Source organism: Physeter macrocephalus, chromosome 3, assembly GCF_002837175.3.
Source record: "Physeter macrocephalus isolate SW-GA chromosome 3, ASM283717v5, whole genome shotgun sequence".
NCBI lineage: Eukaryota > Metazoa > Chordata > Mammalia > Artiodactyla > Physeteridae > Physeter > Physeter macrocephalus.
In genome coordinates this window covers 4,068,834-4,090,310 of record NC_041216.1, presented here as the reverse complement: position 1 = coordinate 4,090,310, position 21,477 = coordinate 4,068,834, and the positions used below count along the sequence as shown (strand labels likewise).

Genomic DNA, 21,477 nt, shown 5'->3' with positions numbered 1-21,477 from the left:
CACAGGAGGAGCTCCACAAATGTCAGTCTTCAGTTATCAAGCTCCATATCACAACCACCTCAGTCTGATTCTCTCCGTCTCGATGGAATTCCAAAAACTGGTTTGGTTCACTTAATTATCTCACTGGGGCTGATCCTTTACTGCCATTCACCCAAATCCAGAACTCTTGAATTGTGGCTCACAATAACTCAATCATCTATACAAGTGTCTGGAAATTAGATATTTCCAGCCAGAGTCAAGGACATAAAACTTTTTTTAAAGGGATACAGTAAATCCCAGTATTCATCACCAAAAAGATCAAACGTAAAAAAGTGCAGTCTGTGCCTCTTTCAAAAATAGAAACTTTAAGGTTAAAAGAAAAAAAAAAGCCCTTCCCAAACTCATTACCAGACCAGACATATCAGCCACACAAGGAGCTAACAAGGCCTTCTGTTTCCATGACAGAGAACATGAGATGTTAAAACCACACCACTAAAAAAAAAAAAAAAGAAAAGAAATAAAAAATAAAAAAAATAAAACCACACCACTGAATGAAAGAACTGGACCCCCGCCACCTTGGCAAAGGCCACTGGACAAGTCCCTTAAACGCTGGATTTCAGCTCTTCCTCATTCTGACACACACACACACACACACACACACACACACACACACACACACTCCCACACACCAAGCGGAGGCAGGACTGTGGATTACCTGCACTCACCGTGAGTGTCCTTTCTTTACAGCCCTACTACAGCTGTAATTATTTGATCAATGTGGACTTTTTTGATCATTGAATTCCCAGAGTCCAGCACAGCACCTGGCACATAGTAAGTTCTAAAATATCTGCTGGCTGAATGAAAGGGCTGGCCATAGCTCAAGATTTCCTCAGAGGCTGGTTTTGGCCTAACCCTGGCATCTGAATGAAGTTCAGTATGCTTATGGCCTGTGCTCAACTGGGGGAGCCTCGGGAGGGTGGTAAAGAGCAGAAACGGGAGACCCACCAGAGGCAGGGGAAACCCATGCACACCCAGGTACTGCCAACAGGTAAGGTAATGGATAAAGACGGTATGTGCTATTTGTTACCTTCTGGGTAAGGGGAAGAAATAAGAATATATATTTGTATTTGTTCATATTTACTGATACTTAAAAAAACGCTTGAGAGGTATGTAAAAAAACTAAGAAGTGGTTATCTATGGGAGGAGAAGGGGATGGAGGTAGGAGCGAGATTTCTCAATGAATGTCTTTGTCTTTTTATATCATTTTGATTTTTGAAAATTGAACTATGTAAAAGCATCTAGTGAAAAAATAAAACTTTTGCACAGCTAGCTCACATACATTCACAAAGAACTGCTTTTTCAGGTCCCAAAGAAATGCGCCTTCTTCCACGATCCCTCCCCTCTTCCCTCCAAAGTGAAATTCTATACAGCTCTTATGGTCTTTGATAGTCTTTTACCTAAATTTGTTGTCTGTGTATATATAAGATATTTACAAGCTCCCTGAAAGCAAGAACCACATTTCATTTTATCTCTGTATCCCTCTAGCCTACTCTAGGGCCTCTCATATAGTAGATTCAGAACAGATAAAATACTGCTTGAGTGGGGAGTTACTGCTTAAGGGGTGCAGTTTCTGTTTGGGGTAATGAAAAAGTTTTGGTTGCACAACATAAACACTGCTGAATTGCAAACTTAAAAATGTTTAATTTTATGTTATATTCATATATATGTACACTCACGTTGCTGGTAGCTCAGGTCACTCCAATAAGAGAGCTTCAACTGGAAATAACAAATCTCCAGTAAAAAAAAGAAGATCCTCTCCAGATGTTTTCCAGGAATATAGTAAGTGCTCAATAAACATGTGCTAAATAAACAAATAGATAGCATATTAAGAACATCAACTTTGAGAAAAAGCTCTCATGTTGAAAACAAAGCATACTGTATATAAGTTAGACATGAACATAAACATATTTTTAAGGACTAGAGAGGTTCTTGCAAACTTTTTCTTTATTTAACTTTCAATAAAAATATAGTCTCCTAACTCAATAGAAAGATAGCAGTGATAATCACACAGGAGGAGCTCCACAAATGTCAGTCTTCAGTTATCAAGCTCCATATCACAACCACCTCAGTCTGATTCTCTCCGTCTCGATGGAATTCCAAAAACTGGTTTGGTTCACTTAATTATCTCACTGGGGCTGATCCTTTACTGCCATTCACCCAAATCCAGAACTCTTGAATTGTGGCTCACAATAACTCAATCATCTATACAAGTGTCTGGAAATTAGATATTTCCAGCCAGAGTCAAGGACATAAAACTTTTTTTTAAAGGGATACAGTAAATCCCAGTATTCATCACCAAAAAGATCAAACGTAAAAAAGTGCAGTCTGTGCCTCTTTCAAAAATAGAAACTTTAAGGTTAAAAGAAAAAAAAAAGCCCTTCCCAAACTCATTACCAGACCAGACATATCAGCCACACAAGGAGCTAACAAGGCCTTCTGTTTCCATGACAGAGAACATGAGATGTTAAAACCACACCACTAAAAAAAAAAAAAAGAAAAGAAATAAAAAATAAAAAAAATAAAACCACACCACTGAATGAAAGAACTGGACCCCCGCCACCTTTGCAAAGGCCACTGGACAAGTCCCTTAAACGCTGGATTTCAGCTCTTCCTCATTCTGCCCTAGGGATCCCTTTTCTTTAAGCTCTATATCATGGTCTGGGGAAATACTCTGACTTTCTATGGTAGTGATGGCATCTGAGTCCAACCTTCTTCTTTTCTTCAGTTGGTGCAAGTGGGACTTGGATTTCATGTGTGCTAAGGCAAAACAAACAAACAAAAATTAGGATTTTCTACAACTAATCCTGGAAGCATTCAAAATTAACTATACAATCCTTTTCTTTAACAATAACAGGATCAACACATGTATTGGTACAGCTGCTTAGCATTTTTAAGAGAAGAATAAGTCATATGGCCATCTAGCTAGCAAACTAGCTACCACAAATCACGTATACCTGCTGGGGGCTTTATATCACTAAATCCACACAACAATCTTGCGGGACAGTATTATTCAGCTCATTTTATACAGGAGGAGACTGATTTCAGAGGTCTTACATTGTGTCCAAGGTCACACAGCAGGTAAGCTCTTCGGATTACCTATAGCTCAAAAAGAGAGCCAATTTTCCAGAATAGGGCTCCAGACTCAATTTTCCCATATAGGGCTACCTGTTACAGATACATTTCAACTGACACAGCTCAAAAGTTACAAATCCAGGGCTTCCCTGGTGGCCCGGTGGTTAAGAATCCGCCTGCCAGTGCAGGGGACACGGGTTCGAGCCCTGGTCCGGGAAGATCCCACATGCCACGGAGCAACTAAGCCCGTGCGCCACAACTGCTGAGCTTGCGCTCTAGAGCCCACGAGCCACAACTACTGAGCCTGCATGCCACAACTACTGAAGCCTGTGCGCCTACAGCCCGTACTCCACAACAAGAGAAGCAATGAGAAGCCCGCACACCGCAACGAAGAGTAGCCCCCACTCGCCGCAACTAGAGAAAAGCCTGCACGCAGCAACAAAGACCCGACGCAGCCATAAATAAATATATGTTACAAATCCAAATTCTTATCTGTATTGCAGGACAGATGGCTCAGGCCTACAGTACCCAGAGCCGCCCTTCCCTCTTCTTAACCAGCTCCCTCAGGTTGCCCCTCCTGATGTGACATCCCTATGCCTGGGTCAGATAAGCCATCTGAATGACTAACCCAGACACTCACATTCTCCAGCACACAATGCACCAGAGAGATCACAGCAAGTATTCTTTTCTGATGATCCCTTTGAAGGATCCACAGGAGCAGTAAAGCTGAAAAGCTACTATTGGCTGATATCAATTTCTGACCTCTCACCCCAAAGACAGTTCTCAGCTTCTGACTAACTCACACAAGCTCCTTTTTACCATCCTGTTCTTTTTCAAGGAAATCTTACCTGGAAACACCTACAAAGATAGACAATGAGATTAAATTCTTTCATACTTACTTAAAACATCATTTTTAGGGATTTGGAAGCAAAAGTAGGTAAGGAAGAGGTTAGAAGTCAAGGAAAAGTTTACTTGAGGGAAAAAGTCAGCTTTGTCTCCAGCTAGAGCCTACGGCAAAAAGTGGCCTTCTGGACTGACTCTCCATGGCAGCAGGAGATGGGAGAGCAAGGACTTGACAGATGGCACTATAGAAGGGCTTACACAGCTATGCTCACAAAGGCTCACAAATGTTGCTTCTCTGTGGCAATCCCTGAAGGACATTCGACAAATCAAACCACTAAGTTTCCTTTAGAAAAAACAAGCAGACACTCTCTTTCTCTTCCCCTTTCATCATTATGAACCAACGATAATTGAGGCTTCTTCTGCTGCTTGGGCAATCACAGCCATCCCCAGTCTCTGACAATGTAGTTCATTTTGCCAGCGTTAACAGTTAATAGAACTAATCGTTCTATTGGTTGGTATGGGGGAAAAAATCCACTTCTATGAGAATGCCATGCAAAGCAGTACTCTGAACAGGATTCCAGCCGCTGGGTAAAATACAAGCCCTACTTGTGCCTAAAAGGAGTGAGCCTTAAACAAGTTTCTAAATACAATGTAAATTCAAGGCTTGGAGGCGAAGGCCCTTTTGAGCTTTGCTGGATTACTGTAGAAATCCGACAGGGGAGTGCAATGTGACTCTATGGCAAAGACAGACCCAGGCTCTGAAACAGGGAACTAGAACCTCAGTACAGGGCTGTTCCTGGGTTGGTCAGGAGCGCCTTATGAAGAAGACAGTACCCTTTGACCACCGTCTTTCTGCGTGTCTAACCATCTTGCTTTCACACAGTTTCCCTTAACACTTTTAATCACAGTTTTTGCAACCAACACCATTTCAATGTATTACCTTAAAAGTTACTGGAGAGACACCACTTCTGAAGAATGTACCCAGGAGGAGTAACTGCACTTCCTGTTCCCTCCCAGCTGTTTCTGCTCGTTTGGCCTCTTGGGTGAGTTGCCTGGCTTCCCTTACAATCCTACCTCACCCCCACTGAGGTCTAAACATGAGACCAAGAAACTACTCAGGCAGGATCATGAAAGTCAAAGGAGCTCTGGCAAGTTAACTGCAGACCTCTCAGTAAAATATCTACTCTAGCTGAAGCTAGAGGGCATATGATCTTCCTTTGAAACTGAGAATACAGAGATAACTCTCCCGTTTGAGAAGGCCTCTCCATGAAATTTGAACAAAGGCTGTTAGAGGAATCTGGCCTTTTTTTTTTTTTTTTTTTACAAACAAGCAGACTCTAGCATTCAACCTACCAAAGACCTTAAATTTTTCATGAAGTCAGTGTGACCCACCCTGACAGATTTCTCTATCCTAGACTCTACCTGCCCATTCACGGTCCCCAATGATGATTCGATCACAGAGGTCACACATGTGATAACTTCTCTTGTTCTCAGTTTCACTGCTTGGCATCTTTACTGGAGTGGCTGCAGGCTTGTGGCCCTGGAAAAAAAAAGGCAGGGATGGGGGAGAAGCATTTGATTCAAAGAGATTTGGATATCATACTCTGATATTAAGAGGAGTGAGATTTTCCCAAGATTCCTTTTTCTCACCCCAGAGAGCAGGTGGGCTGAGAAGAGATTTTAACAACAACCTTTCTGAAAGTGAAAGTAGAAATGCAGCCTCCAGGGATCTAAAAGCAGCCTTCTGCTCTACTCCATGGAAAAGAATGCTCCGTTCCCAGAATAGCAACAGAAGTGTCAGCAAAGGAAAGCTTTGTGAAAACCAGACAATAGACAGTACCATGATTAATAATCACCTGGATGAAACTTCGCACAATTTCAAGAGCAGGTTCAAGAACAGATTCCTCCCACTTCGAGACATCAGATACTTCTAAGCCATATACTGGGGGAACACTGGGACCAGGTCCTAATGATGACAAAGAAAAGTTGTGAGAGGTCAGCCTCCAAGACCCAATCTATTCTGCTCCTAGGACTCCAAAATCCTCAAGGGAAACATATGGGGTCAAAGAAATAAACATTCTGACCATGCCATTCAATCTAACCAGAAACATGAACCAAACAGCTACACACAATCCAAGAAAGACCCAGAAGGTTGACTGGTAGGCAGCCAATAAGTCTAGCTGTATAATCCAGAGTCTCAGGTGTAGGATCTTCCAGATCAGTCAGGAAAACAATATAGAGTAACAGCTCTAGTGACCACTGTATGGGCTACAGTATAAAGGTAGCACGTGACAGGAGGCAATTAGCAGCTTGAAGTGAGTGCCTGTTCTAAGGTCTGTATCATCTTACAGTGATGTCACTCTGTGGCAAGAGAGTTCACAGCTTTCTTTAGTCTCAGGTTTGTATACATCCCTTCAGCAGTCTAGCATTCACGAAACTCATTAATACCATACTGATAATCATGGGCTGGCAACAGCAGAGTATCAACCAGTGAGCTGCTGAATCTGAAAATTAGAAAAAAGCCTTGGAATTGAACTAGTTGAGCCCTGTTTCCAAGAAACAGATCTAGAGGAGTATTCAAGAAATATCCTCTGGTAGGGCTTCCTTGGTGGCGCAGTGCTTAGGAGTCCGCCTGCCAATGCAGGGGACGTGGGTTTGAGCCCTGGTTGGGGAGGATCCCACGTGCCACGGGGCAGCTAGGCCCGTGCGCCGCAGCTGCTGAGCCTGCGCTCTGGGGCCTGCGAGCCACAACTACTGAGGCCAGCGTGCCTAGAGGCCGTGCTCCGAGACGGGAGAAGCCACCGCAATGAGAAGCCCATATACCGCATCGAAGACCGCGACTGGAGAGAGCCCACGTGCAGCAACGAGGACCCAATGCAGCCAAAAATAAATAAATAAATAAATAAATTTATTTTAAAAGAAATACCCTCTGGTAAATACTTCTGAAGGGAGATAAGACTGGAGGTAGCCGAAAGTATAGCTATAAGCATTTCATCCATCTGAGCCAACTATGTTTAGTCTCTGCTGGTAGTTTCCCCAGTCTGTGGATACATTAAATTGCCTTCCACATCTAGGTTAAGTCAGTTGCCTAAAGGCAAAGAGCACTGCCCCATGGACAAAAACATCAAAGTCCTCAGAATGCCAACGGCTGGCAGGTGCTGGCCTTTTGATAGTGCCAACCACAAATAAGATTCCTCATAAACTGGACTGGGCTGCACCTGCCACCACACGGAAAGGTGAGACTGGGAGGGTGCAGGCAGCATCCACAGCACACCTGGCCTTGGCTAAGCTCTGCACCTGTTTCCAGGCCACTCTATATTTTCCTTTCCCCTCTAAGTCCTTTGTTGGGCTTCTGTGCCCTGTCTAAGTACCTTTCAACAAGTTCTCGGCTCCCAGCTGCTATTTCTGGCTTGGGTCCAAGGCCAAGCTGGGGTGGGGAAGTCCCTCTGGCTTCTTGCCAGAACCTTATCCCAGCAGACCAGCCCTTGGCCAATCACACACGGCTCCTGATTTACAGGGCAGCTGTGCCTTTCACTCTAGCATCAGGACTGTGCCGGCATACGCATGAATGAGGAACGGGCATATGATGCACTGTGCCATCAAGCCCTCATGACTCAGAGATGGGGGAGTTATTGTGGCTTTACCACAGGAAGAAGTTCCAAATCATTACCCAAAAAAACCCATCTTTTGTTACAGACTAACTGTTAGCCCTGCGGAGAGGAGAAGCTGCATTAGAAATTTGTAGTAGGGAACTTTGTTTCAGCTGACACAAAGACTTCTATCTAAAAGGACATGCAGAGAAAGCAAGGGAAGTAGAAGAAAGTGTAAAAAGCCCCTTGGCGCGAGAACTACACTGGAGAACTCTAGCAGAGGGTGAGAACTGAGAGAGAGATCCAAGGGTCAACAACATGGCCCAAGGTGTTTCTATTCAGAGGCATTGAGGAGGAGGGGGAGACCTCAGCTGTACGTATCTGTAACTGAAAGCAGAAATCCAATGGCAAAAGGTAAACAGGGATGATTCAAAGCATATTAAAAAAGGGCCCAAAAGATGAAACTAGGGTTTCACTTAATGCTTAATCTCCTTTAAATTAATCTCCTTTTAGCTCGTAACCACACAATTTCTTACCCGAGGCCCAATACTAATGCTGTCCAGCTAACGTTATAACTAAAGGAAATAAGAAGCATGGTGTAAAGCTGAGTGTGGACTTCAGAGTCTGGCCTGCATTCAGTACTCTACTGCTTATTAGCTAGGGGATTTCTGGCAAGTTATTTAACTTCTCTAAGCCTCTATTTACTTATCTGCAAAAAGAAAAGAATACCACCCACCTTGAAGGCTCAGTAACATATGTACGGCACCAAATTTAGTGCTAAGGATGCAGTACAGGGTCCAATGAATGAGAATTTCGTTCCCTTTTCCTTAAAAGTGCTGTTCAACTGAAGTTAAGAGTTGCAGCAGCCTGAAGCACTACGTATCTGAACACAGAAGCGATGCTGGGAGAATTGGTGAAAGTTTTGTCTTTTTATACTACTTATCTGGCCCCCAAACCATTTTAATTAGGAAAGCCTCCCTACGGAAATCTGACTGTCCTTCAGGTACGAAATCTGAAGCTAAAAACAACCCTGAGCACCAACTCCGCTAAGAAGGTATTGCTATTTTGTTCTTCCCTGTCTGCAGCCAGCACTCATGTGTTCAAGGCATAAGGCAGATTCTTCCTTGGGAAGAACTGTTTTCTGAGGCATCACAGGAAAACACCCCCGGGCCAATCACTTATGCAAAACCCCCCAGGTCAGGTCCCAAATCTTAGAACAGATCCAGAAACTAAAGTTCACTTTCTGGGTGAGCTGAGAACATCTATGTTCCACTGAAAGCAGACCCAAGGCATAAGGAAAAACAAGGACACTTACTGCTCAAAAAACGGTTTTTAATCCATCGGTTTTGCTTCCGGGCATATCTCTTAGTCACTTGTTTCAGAGCCTCAATACCTGAAAGACAAGGTAGACATAAGAACCTCTATCTAACCACTTCTCACTCTGCTGAAAGGAAGGCCCATCCAGCCCAGCATTAGACAAAACTAGCCACGTCAGCACACTGGTGGATGCTTGGTAGGTGAAAATCTCAGTTCTGAGCTGAAGGCCATTTGGGTCTCTTTTAGCCTCAGATCCTTCTCAGGCCATAGCAGCAGGACACTCTGTCACCCAAGGATGTCCAAGGCTAGGTTAGATGGAGAATTCACACCTTTCTTTAGGAGCTGGTTTCTAGTCTCTGGTGTGCATTTTCCCTCAGTGATCAGGTACTCGTGAAATTCCTTGAAGCCAATTGATTGGAAGATACCATGTTGATAGTCCTGGCTGGGAACAGGAGAGCATCAGCAGATGAGCCATTGAATCTGAAAGCTAGCAGGGCCTTGGAGATGATCTAGCTGAGCCATTTCATCTCATAGATGAGGAAATTGAGATCCTTAGCAGTTACTACCTCTCTGAAATCCTTCCTCCACCTTCCCCCACCAGCTCCCAGGTAACTTCCCTTGAAAATTAACTTCTGGGAATGTCTGAGATTAGAAAATTGCAACTGTAACAAGTACACCAAACCTCCTTCCAATGATGAAGGGTAGCAAACAAGTAGATCCAAAGCCAGTATTACATGTTTACGGTCTTTTGACCGTAAGCAAGGGATGGAGAGGAGGTGAAAGTAATAGCCAAATTCTCACCTGTTTTCCACAACTTTCTTCTCATTATAGCGTTTGTGAAAATCTCTTAGTTCATCCAAGAGCCCAGCGGCGAGCATGTTATCCACCCTCTTATCCAAGCGCTCATCTAGAACTTGAATCAAATTAACCCATCAACCAGCAAGCCTGCCGAAGATGTGTACTATACATGATGAATGCATAGGCTGCCACAAAGAAGAGAATTTGTTCAAATGGAAGAAAAGGTTCACAGTCCAAAGATTATACAATAATTCATAATTATATTTAGTCACACTTAAAAACTCTGCAATTTCAATAAAAACAGCCAGAATGAGGCATGTCTTCTTCTTATGTAAAGAGCACACAATTACAGCTACTAGAAAGAACAAATATTTTATTCTTGTATGGAATGTATATCCATTGTTTATTTTAGAGGAAGCTGAGAGCCCCGTTTTACTCTTACTTTTTTCCATTATATGTGTTACTCTAACTTTACGCTATTTCATATTTAAGAACTCTCAGATGACACCTTAAATAGGAATGAGAATCTTTAAACCAAAGCCATCCTAAGTATATCTTGAACTACTGAGCCAGACAAAGGTGCAAAGAGTGAGAGGTGATAATCATTCCAATGTGGTGGTCAAACACAGCTTTATTATGAATCAGATACCACTGTTTGATGCTGCACTGTAACACATGTTTTTATTTACAAAATGTTCATTATTAAAACATTATCTTTTTCTATAACCTTATAATTTAAGTTTGAGATAATATAATTTGAGATTAATTTAACAAATTTCCACCGTTTCAATTATGTGCTTCTACACCTCTGCTATTGCTATTTCTTGGCTTACAATGATAATAACCTTTTTTTCTATCTTCCTAAAAAGTTTGCATTTATTGAGGACTCACCATGTGCCAGGCACATTCTGAGCACTTTGCATGTATTATTAATTCATCTAATCCTCAACGAAGCTATGAGATATGTATTATTATTATCATCCCCATTTTATAGAAGAGAAAATTGGGACACAGAAAGGTAAACCAACTTGCCTTAAAACTCACATAGCCAGAGACGATGGAACAGGAATTTGAATCCAGACAGCCTGGCTCAGAGACATGTTCTTAATCACTAAACTACACCGCCTGTTCCCATATCGATCTCATTTTTCTAGACCTAGCTCGTAAGTTACCTTTACAAATTGGTCCCCGACTCCCCCCCAGAAAATGCTAATCATCCCTTCTCTGTGGCCCCACAGCACCTTCTAGCCCAGCGTTTATCACAACATAGTATCTACCTCGTTATTTGTTGCCCCACTAGACCGGAAGCTCCTTAAGGGCAGGTAGTCTCACATTCATCTCTGAAATCCAAGTACTATGTAGAACACTTGGCACTTCATTGAATGCTTGCTGTTATGTTTGTTGGATAAAGAAGTTACTATTATCACAGGGCGTTAGCAAAAAACCAAAAAGAAATACTATCAGTTAGCTAGCTCACCATCATTCCCACTTCTCAGGCCTACTGATTCCAAAATAATCAGTGATCCAGGCTTTAGCCAATCCCGAGAGTCAGACCTCCTTCCACAGGAGCCTTCCTTCTCTTTTTCCTTTGGATTTTCTCTGGATGGCAGTCTCTTTCCCATCCCATCTTATCTCATCCTCATCTTATACTAATCTTATACTCATCTCATGTTATACTAATGCCAGGGCTACCTTTACGTGCTTTCCAAAAAGATACCTAGGGAAATGGCACTGTGTCTTACTAAGTCAATGAATAATGATCATGATAATAAAATGAATAGCTAACACTTGTTTAGTGCTTATTATGAGCCACTAATAGTTCTAAAGCATTTTTTTCAAAACAACTTTTTATTGAAGTATAGTTGATTTACTCTAAAGATTTTATATACAGTAATGTATTACTATAAGCTCTGTCTCGGATCAACTCTAGGACACCAAAGGACTTTTACCTGTCTGTTCAGCATGCAGCCAGAGGATGCATGGGTTAGGGAACTTCAGAGGGCCTCCAAGGGGACCACCACCTTCCTCTGCATGTTGACGATGAAGAAATTCACTATGAGAGATTCCTGTTTCTTCAAACACTTGCAAGCTCCTAAGTCATTTGAAAGGGGAGGGTGGGCACACCCATAACAACCATTAGGAAATATTAATTCTCAAGTGAAACAGGGGAGAGGCTATTTATTATAGAATACCTCACTGTCATTTTCACTGCATAAGCCCCTGAACACATGAAGGTCTGGGGTTACTGCAATCCTATAGCTACTCAGAAAAGGGTTCTAAAGAAAAACTTTAGGTAAAGAAAGAAATAAAACTATTCTAAACATATATAAAATTTTCTGAAATCAGTTAAACAGGTTCAGAAACAACAGGTTTCTACTACACAAAGAGAACACGACATACTCACTTTCGTAAGCAGTAAAAGCTTGTCTGGGACACTTTGCTATAAGCCAACAAGTCTAGTCTCGCTGGAATGCCTTTCCCACAGTACAAAAGTATGCTGTATATCCAGCTCATCAACTTTCTTTTTAAATATGTCTAAAATTAATGAAAAATGCTTCTAATTCAGTACTCTACTAGCACAAAGATCACTGAAGAAAGAACTACACACTTATTCTTAAGCCACTATCCACTCTGTCAGCATCTATTATGTTATGCAGCACTAGTAATTTAACTCTCAAATCTATACTCTACCACTCTGGGTGATTGCAACTTATCAGCTTGAAAGTGATCTTTCCCTTCCTGATCCAATTCTACTTCCTGAAACCCTAACACAAGAGTAGAGACCCCTCATCTTTCCCTATCACTGGTCACTCAGAGAGGACCTAAGAGGGAAAAATGTAATAGATATCTTACTTATCTGGAGGCTAGAATACAGCCTCAAACTAAAAGAAAGATGAAAGAAGTCCTCCAATCTTCTTTTAGAGACTCTAGAGCTCTTGCTTAGAACCTACTGTTCTTACGAAAACACATTCTCAACTCATTACTAGTTTAGAAGTCACAAAATAAGGAGAAATGATAAGAACTGATTAATAAAAGGAGCAGATGGTAAGAACCAAGCTCTAGACTCATACCATAAAACGATACAAAAATGAATGTTCATCAGAGTGTCCCTGAGTTTTCCAAAAAGTTTTGGGAAGATTTCTATTTAAATGTTTAAAAATAAAATGTTTGGATACTGGAAAGTATAAACTTCATTTATCTACAATATGCATTATCAACAGGGTGATATTGCCCTCAAGGGAGCAAAAAAACCTTAGATATTACAATGATGTGTGGCCCTCTCCCAAAATCTTATTCTTCAGTACTAAAATTTCATGGAGGGGAGGGAGGGAAGCACAATTAGGAAAAAAATGTCTAAAAAGGCTTCAGGGGCAGGGGGGATAATAGAAAAGGATTAAGAAACACTGATCTAGAACACTCATTTGAGTGGAATACTTCATAACCCGTCAATATCAAATGTTGCTATAAATATCTAATGTGTATAACCATCCATACAGTAGGTCCTCTACTCTGCCAGATAAGGTATCACTTTTGGCACTACAGAAAAGTACACCTAAGTGGTGATCACTTTGTAATGTACAGAAATATCAAATCACTATTTTGTGCACTAGGAATCAACATAGTGTTCTAGATCAATTATACTTCAAAACAAACAAACTCATAGAAAAAGAAATCAGATGTGTGGTTACTAGAGGCTGGGGGTGGGGGAAGGGGGAACTGGATGAAGGCAGTCAAAAGGTACAAACTTCCAGTTACAAGATAAATAAGTACTAGGTATGTAATGTACAACATGATAAATATAACTAACACTGCTGTATACTATACATGAAAGTTAAGAGTGAGGCCTGAGAGTTCTCATAACAAGAAAAAATCTTTTTCTTTTATTTTGTGTCTATGTAAGTACACTAAACTTACTGGGGTAATAATTTAATGATATACATAAGGAAAATCATTATGCTGTACACCTTAAACTTACACAGTGCTGTATGTCAATTATATCTCAATAAAACTGGAAGGAAAAAAAATAGATAAAATGACTGATAAAATGAAGATGCAGTCAGAAGTGAACAGAATATGGAGCCAATGAAGATGCATATTTATGGAGGAAAAAATAAACCATCTAATCTTAGGAAGGAAGGGAGGGAGGGAAGGAGGGAGGGAGGGAGGGAAGGAAGGGAGGGAGGGACGGAGGGACAGAGGGAGGGAGGGAAGGAGGGAGGAAGGAAGGATGGAAGAAAGAAAAGTATACCTAATACACGAGGCTGCAATTTCAAAGCAACCTAACAAAACATGGTTAATGAACTAATAAAGTCATCTCTCTCTTCCCTTCAAGAAAGTCTCCATGTGTAAAGGTGAACTGATCTATAAGACAGTTTATAAAACCTGCCTCCCACTGGGCAAGCTGCTGGGGCAGAACTCAGCATTGCACAATCAATTATGAAACCTGAATCACAATGTCAGCTGACCTCATGCCAAAAAAAATGTATATGAAAACTGTTATAAAAGCAAAGATCAAATAGAAAATGAAGCAAGATCACATAGGCCCTAGGGAAAAACTGTATTGTATTATGCATTTTAAATGTAACAACAACAAAGTAGGGTGCAACTATTTATTGAGGGAGTTGGACTGAGGCAATAACTCTGGGCCTCCTAACCAGCTGAGCTAAAACACATCAATCTCCACTAACTGCTATTACCAAACCTGTCTCACCCAGGCACACTTAAGAACTGACTGCCCTCTAACTCTAAAGGGGCTTGGCGTCAGTTGGCTCCCAGCTTTCTTACCTGGCCACTTTGCGCTTGTCATGTGGGTGCAGCTTGGCAGCCATTTCTGGGTCCACCTGGCTTAGGCGTTTGTGGAGTGCATGGCCATCCTCCTTTTCAAGCTCAACTTTCTGGTCAATCACTTTCTCAGTGCCCATCTCCCAAGGCTATTAAATGAAGGTTTAGTAGTAAATTTAATTCAAAAATTCAACAAACACTGAAACATTGTATGTGCCAGGCACTTTACTAAGTGTTTAGGAACACAGAATAGAGATGAATCAGAAGATCTTGCCATATAGTGAGAGACAGACAGATCATAAACAGAAAATTCCAATACACCATGGTAGTGCTGTGAGGCCACAGCAAACAAAGAGGAAAGAGGACTAGCTGTCTAGGAAAGTATTCAGGGAGTACAAGCTACCCAGGCTAACACATCTATATTAACACATCCAGGAGGAGTCTAGTCTTCTCAACAAGTGTAACCAAAGAGTGGACCAGAATTTCCAGCCCATTATAGTTTGCAAAGTCCCACCCTAAGCAATAGCATCTCTGTAAGAATGGTTAGTGGAAGATATCTCCCTGACACATAGATTGTTTCAGCCAGGAAATGCTGAATCAGACTAATGTACTGTTAACTTACATGGAGATGCTAATTAATCCACAGAGGAGCATTTTTCCCACACACAGCCCCTGTCCTCAGGCCAGCCTGGAGAAGCACACTTCACATATGGAGGTGGCATTTGCTTCAGAATATTAAGTAGGAAAGTTAGTACAGTTGCTGAGTATAAGAAATATGCAAAAGTCAACTTTCCTCCCATTAAAATTAGCTGGCAAGAAAGAAGAACCCATTTCCTCATTGAATTACGAGTGAACTAAACATACCTTAGCATTGACAAGAACTTTCCAGAGCAGAGACTCAATATAATAATTGGTTCCTCCCACGACAATAGGAATTTTATCTCGGGCAAATATATCTTCAATGTGAATGTTAAGAAAGACATCACAATATTAATATCAAGAAGAAAATCTGACTCACTTGGAAGTAGGGTATTAGTAAGAAACCACATTCGTCATATTTTTGATACTAGTCTTCACTGTTTCTCATGAGTTCTCAGAATCATTTCCTATCAGTTCTGGAGGGACTTGCATAAACCAGAGGCAGATGCATGATGGTAATTCCTTCCAATTCAAGAACTTTCTAGGCCTTGCTGCTAAAACTCAAAGCTTGCTTAGTATTCAAAATCAGCTTAACAAGCACAAGCCTAAGGACTCTCACAGAATTAAGTGTCAACTGCTCAGGAAGCCACCAAGATGATTTTCCCTGTGTGACTTTGCCTTCTAAGGCAAATTACAAGCTGGTTTCTCTAAGCCGTAGTTCTTAGACTCAGTCTTCACCATTTTGTGGTAGTAGTGCACATTTCAGCCACTTGAAACTCTACCAGATGAACTGGGAAGCAAAGGCTGTGAAGACAAACAGATTTCAATTACCAGCTCCAACACTCAGCAAGTCATTCAACTTGTCTGAGCTTCAGTTTTCTCACCTGTAAAATCCTCATGAGTTCTTACGAGCATTACACGTGACAGTGCAAATAAAATCCCTAAGACAATGCCTGAAATATTTTTTTCAACTGAGTAAGCACTCAATTTACTTTAGTCATTATTGTTTTTATACCACTGCTACTTGGAATTTTTCTCTTTAGAATCTCTGTTGAACAGATAATTATCTGCTTTACGAAGAGCTTTCCTTCTGAGAATAACTGATAAAGAGACTTTCAACCCAGATAAAGACTCATTTACACACTTCTTCCCCTTGCCAGCCAGTCTGTGGGCATAGAGATAGATGACTTCTTTTCTATCAGAACCCCTCTATAAGAGGTTGGGGTAGGGAGGGGAGAAAGATGTTACTAATCAAGGAGCATTAGGAAGAAACGTGTCTATTCGTTTTTTAAAAAGAAAAACAAATTCTATATCCCCCCCTATAAATTAAGTATAAGAAACATACAATTACACAGTAATTGTAATAAAACTTCAAATATATAATCTGACTAACAAAGGGAAAGGAAGCAAGGAAAATAAAAGGGGAAGGGGAAATGGTGAGATACCAGAAGGGAGAGATGGAAAAGAGGGAGGGAGATGGGATAGGAGTTATTTGGTGGGAAAAGGTTTAACATGTCTGCCCAAGCCATGAAACAACTGTGATCCTAAGCAAAAACCTTTGTCTCTGGGCCTCAGTATCTACTACCCTCACCTGTCAAATTAAGAAGGTTGATCGAATACTTAAGGTACTTTCAGTTCTGACACTCTGATTCTAGGTTCTTACTTAAATTCACAAATCTCCAAACCTCTAAGTGATCTGATTAAGTCATCTCCTGCTGTTGTTGCCCTTTAACTCTTTTAATTAGCTCTCTACTTTCCATCAGTTCTTTCTGAACAACTGAACTGTCTTACAGCAACAATGTTCATTTGGTGACATGTTTTAATGTGAAAAGGGCTTTCATATGCATTACTTCATCTGATATAAGTGCTTTATAAAGCAGGTAGAGCAAGAATTATTATCTGCATTTTAATCTCTGCCCACTTGATAGGCAAAAAAATATTATCTTGTTATTTTGATTTGCATGGCCTCGATTAATGGCAATGGTAAACTCTTTTTCATGTTTATCACCATTTATATTTCTTCCTTTGTGAATTACTACTCATGGTCTTTAAGTATTTTTTGAGTTCTTCATATAATAAGTATACTAATGTTACAGATATTTTTCCCCTGGTTTATAGTCTGTTTTTGTTGTTGTTTTCAAATTTTTTTATTTTTTGGCCTTATCTAGTCTGTTTTTTAACTTTGTTTCTAGTGAGCTGGGTTATTATTTTTAATTATAAAATATTCAGTACATACAAAAGAACATATGCAGCATATGTAAATAATAAAGCCTAAAAATAAAACAAATACTCATGAACCCAATGTAAGAAAGTGAATATTATCAATTCTTTTGAAGCTTCCTATGTAGTAATTCCCATCACAACCCCTTACTGCCCCTCTCTGAGGGAACCACTGTCTTGAATTGTTTTGTGTATTGTTTGTTTTTCATCATTCCCTTGCTTTTCTTTACATTATTACTGATGTATATAAGACCCTAAACAACATATTGGTTAACTCTGCTTGCTTTTTAACTTTTATAATAAATGGTATGACCATCTATGTATCCTTCTATAATCTCCCGCATTTTATGTTGTTTCTGAGATTCTTCCACATTGACTGATGCACGTAACTGCAACTTATTCATTTTCACTGCTGAAAAAGTACTTATATGAACAAAGCACATTTTATACATTCTTCTGTAAGTAAGAATTTGGGTATTTATATGTTTTTGCTGTTAAGAGCAACAATGTTGTTAAAATTAGATCTACCACCCATCTTCTGGTATACTTGTGGCAAGGCTTCTCTAGGGTAGATACCTAGGAATTGAAATGGTTGAAATACTTTCTTGCCAGTATGAATTCTTAATTCTAACATATCCAAATCTAGCTATTTTCCTCAATAAAAACCCCAAAAAACAAAAAAACTATTATGGGCATAGATGGTAGTGATGGCTGCACAACAATGTGAATATATTTAAGACTACTGACCTGTACACTTATAAATGGTTAAGATGGTAAGTTTTATGCATATTTTAACACAATAAAAAGGAAAAATTGAATTAAAAAATCCTTAAAAAAAAAGAAAACTATATCTACAAAGTCCTTCCCTACTCTAAAATCACATAACTACTCAATTATATGTTATCCCATTTGTTTCAGTTTCGTTTAAAAAAAATACATATTTACTTAACTCTGAAATCCACCTGGAATTTATGTCCATATAATAAGGACCTGATTTTTTTTTCCAAAAATAATTAACTGTCCCAGGAATAATTATTAAATACTACATTCTTTCTCCACTGTTTTGAAATGCCACCTTGATCATAAGCTAAATATATACATCCATTTGAATTTGTATCTGACTTTTCTAATCTGTGCCATAAATTTGTCTAGTATTACATAAGTTCCATGCTATTATAATTATTATGAATTTTCAATATGTTTTAATATGTAGCAGTCCAGATATTAAAGGCAGTCTGGACATTAAAATTTAAGGGCAGCCCCCCCCTTATGTTATTCTTTTTTCCAAAATTTCCTGGTGCTACCCAGAACTTTTTTTCCTAATCCCTTTGGAATTCTAACTATAATTCCATTATATTTATAAATTAATTTCTTATACCCATTTAAAGGGTGGGAAAGTGAAGCTCAGTGGGGTAAACGCTTTACCCAATTAAATTTTTGTGGTCAGACGGGGCAGTTCTAAAACTAGGACATGGATTTTCTGGCTCCTAAATCAGTGTTCTCTCCACTAAAACAGCACCTCTCAAATTTTTTTTTTTTTTTTTTTGTGGTATGCGGGCCTCCCTCTGCTGCGGCCTTTCCCGCTGCGGAGCACAGGCTCCGGACGCGCACCATGGCTCACGGGCCCAGCCGCCCCGCGGCACGTGGGATCCTCCCAGACCGGGGCGCGAACGCGGTTCCCCTGCATCGGCAGGCGGACGCGCAACCACTGCGCCACCAGGGAAGCCCACCTCTCAAATTTTAATATGCATGTGAACCACCTGCGACTCTAGTTAAATGCAGATTCTGATTCGGTAGGTCTAGAATGAGGCCCAAATTCAGCACTTCCACAAGCTCCCAAGTGATGCTGATGCTACAGGCTGAGGACAAGACTCAGAGTAGCAAGAACACTGTTATCTTTTCAATCCGAATAGTTCTCATGGGGATGCTACTATTGATCTTGGGTACCTCTGCTTAGGAGAAATTGTCACTAGAAAGAAAACTTCCTTGGCTTGGGCTGCCTTGTAGCCACCAAGCCTAGTTGCTGTCTTTCCTAAGGATATCAGAGCAGTTGCTTTGTTCCTGAAGTCCACCACTGTGTAATTTGTCACAAGAGGATCCACAAAGCTGATCATGTGGTGCTGGCACATTCTCTGCTCTTGGGCAGAAACCTTGTTGGTGATGATGTCTAGGCCTTCATAAACCTAGGGGAAAGAAAATTAGCATGAGAAAGTCATCTGTCTCCATAAGATGCACACTTGATGGGCAGAAATGGTGATCTATTCCTCCCTGCAGCCAAACACTTGACTGACCCAAAGCACCAGAGGAAATGTGTTCTAACCAGAGCACAGCCAGATCCACATGATCCAAGACAAAGGAAACAGAAGAAAACAGAACATTGGCTTTCTTATCAAACAGTGGCTATTAACTCAGACTTAAAGATAAAAAGTATATGTAAATCGGTGCCCAAATAAGAACTAACTCTGCAAGATTAACTGGAGGTTCTTTGGCCTGAACTTCAAGCATTTAGAAGTGGGCAGGTTGTTACTACCTATCACAAGTCTCCAGAAAGGTAACATTTTGCATTGCTCATAGTTCTACTTCAAATGCTTAGATATTTTTTGGATTTAAATGCTCTGAAAGGTTTTTAGAATTTGTAAAAGATTGGCTCCATTTGTGGAGAAGTGGCCTATCTACAAAGATATATATAAAACACACACATACACGCTTTGAAGTCAGAACCCCTAATACTGCTGAACTGTAGTAGAAACAGTGTGCCAAATTACTGCTTCAGGAGGTCAGCAAATACAGTCTAAATACTCAAAGGCAATATCCTGTCTGTAAGCTCCTGATCTGCCAATTCAACTAAAAAGTTCAAGTGTACTTTTTCTAAATGCAAGGTCTCAGATGGAGAACAGATCTGAAAATACTAGTTTGAAAATAGGGATGAATGCTTTGAGATTAAATGTTCTCTCTGTAATCACTGATTCTACAGGGAGCACTGAATGAACAAATAATACGTTCCATAGAGCCCACAAAGATGTTAAGCACATTTTTTATCTCACATTTCCCTTTACTTATATGGGTGTCAAATAAGTACAGTACAGTATAATGGTTAGGAGGAAGGACCCTGGTGCCAGGCTGCCTCAGATCAATTCCTAGCTCTGCCACTTACTAGTTATTTGTACTTGGAGTAGTCAGTTACTAACCTCTGCGTGCCTTAATACCTCATCAGTTAAATGAGGATAATAATATCTATCTCATATGGTTGTTGTGTAAATTAAATGAGTTAATACATGTAAAGAATTTAGTTTTTGCCTGGCACATGGTAAATACTATATAAGGGTCACTATATTATTACCCATATTACTACCATCAATACTATCACAACAACACAAGAAGAAAGGGAAATAATTTTAGTGTCACTATCACTCTGAAGCCTCTGTGCTCCTAGCTACTGAGGTTACTTACTCAACAAGGATATAAGCTATCTTCAAGAAAAAAGAAAATTGTTAATTAGTAAGACAGCACACAAGAATCTAAAAAAAGAGTGGATATATGTATATGTATAACTGATTCAGTTTGCTGTACACCTGAAACACAACATTGTAAATCTATACTGCAATAAAAATTTTTAAAAAAGAAACAAAAAAAACCTTATAGTACAACTTTCTTTGAAATAAATAAACCAACAAAACAGCCCTCTTAAAAAAAAACACAAAAGAAAACAACACACAGAAAATATATAAATAGAGCCATAGAGAAAGAACTAGCTTTGCCTTTAACTAACTTATTTATCTGTGCCTGACAAGAGAATTGCATTCTTACACCTGAATACTGATGGAATCTTAAATCATAGGGTGTTCTTTTCCCTGTATCTTGAACAAGACTTCCTTCAAACATTAGACCACAGTATACAGTGGGGTATACTGTATACTGTGGTCTTCTGTGCAAATTAAGAAAACTAAAGGAGGGAAAAAGAATTAATAATTGTGTGTGCCTCTCCTTCTTTTCCCACAGCCTTCAGTTGGCTCTATTGAAGCTTAGATTCCAAATGACCCAATGTTAAAGAATCCAGCAACAACTTGATTTTGCCAAAAGAGGACTTCTTACCTCTGTAAATAGTCTCATTTTTAACACTGAGATTAACGTTAAGAAAATGTATAGTTGCAAATGTATAATTACCAGCCCCCACCTC

General features: G+C 40.1%; 1 protein-coding gene across 2 annotated transcripts in view; it reads right to left on the bottom strand.

Moving 5' to 3' along the window:
• Positions 1–1,622: 1,622 nt before the first annotated feature.
• TRIT1 (tRNA isopentenyltransferase 1) overlaps positions 1,623–21,477 on the bottom strand; it is a 42,950-nt gene continuing 23,095 nt past the window's right edge. Inside the window, exons 2-11 of one of the 2 annotated variants that reach the window (XM_007119513.3) lie at positions 19,343–19,483; positions 15,306–15,404; positions 14,445–14,590; positions 11,609–11,751; positions 9,663–9,774; positions 9,191–9,303; positions 8,860–8,937; positions 5,811–5,920; positions 5,377–5,494; positions 1,623–2,796 (exon numbers count right to left, since the gene is read on the bottom strand). In XM_007119513.3, the coding sequence (XP_007119575.1) occupies positions 2,627–2,796; positions 5,377–5,494; positions 5,811–5,920; positions 8,860–8,937; positions 9,191–9,303; positions 9,663–9,774; positions 11,609–11,751; positions 14,445–14,590; positions 15,306–15,404; positions 19,343–19,483 (1,230 nt within the window). In that variant the 3' untranslated portion in view covers positions 1,623–2,626. The remainder of the gene's footprint in view (positions 2,797–5,376; positions 5,495–5,810; positions 5,921–8,859; positions 8,938–9,190; positions 9,304–9,662; positions 9,775–11,608; positions 11,752–14,444; positions 14,591–15,305; positions 15,405–19,342; positions 19,484–21,477) is intronic. The other variant, XM_028485905.2, reaches the window with a different exon arrangement.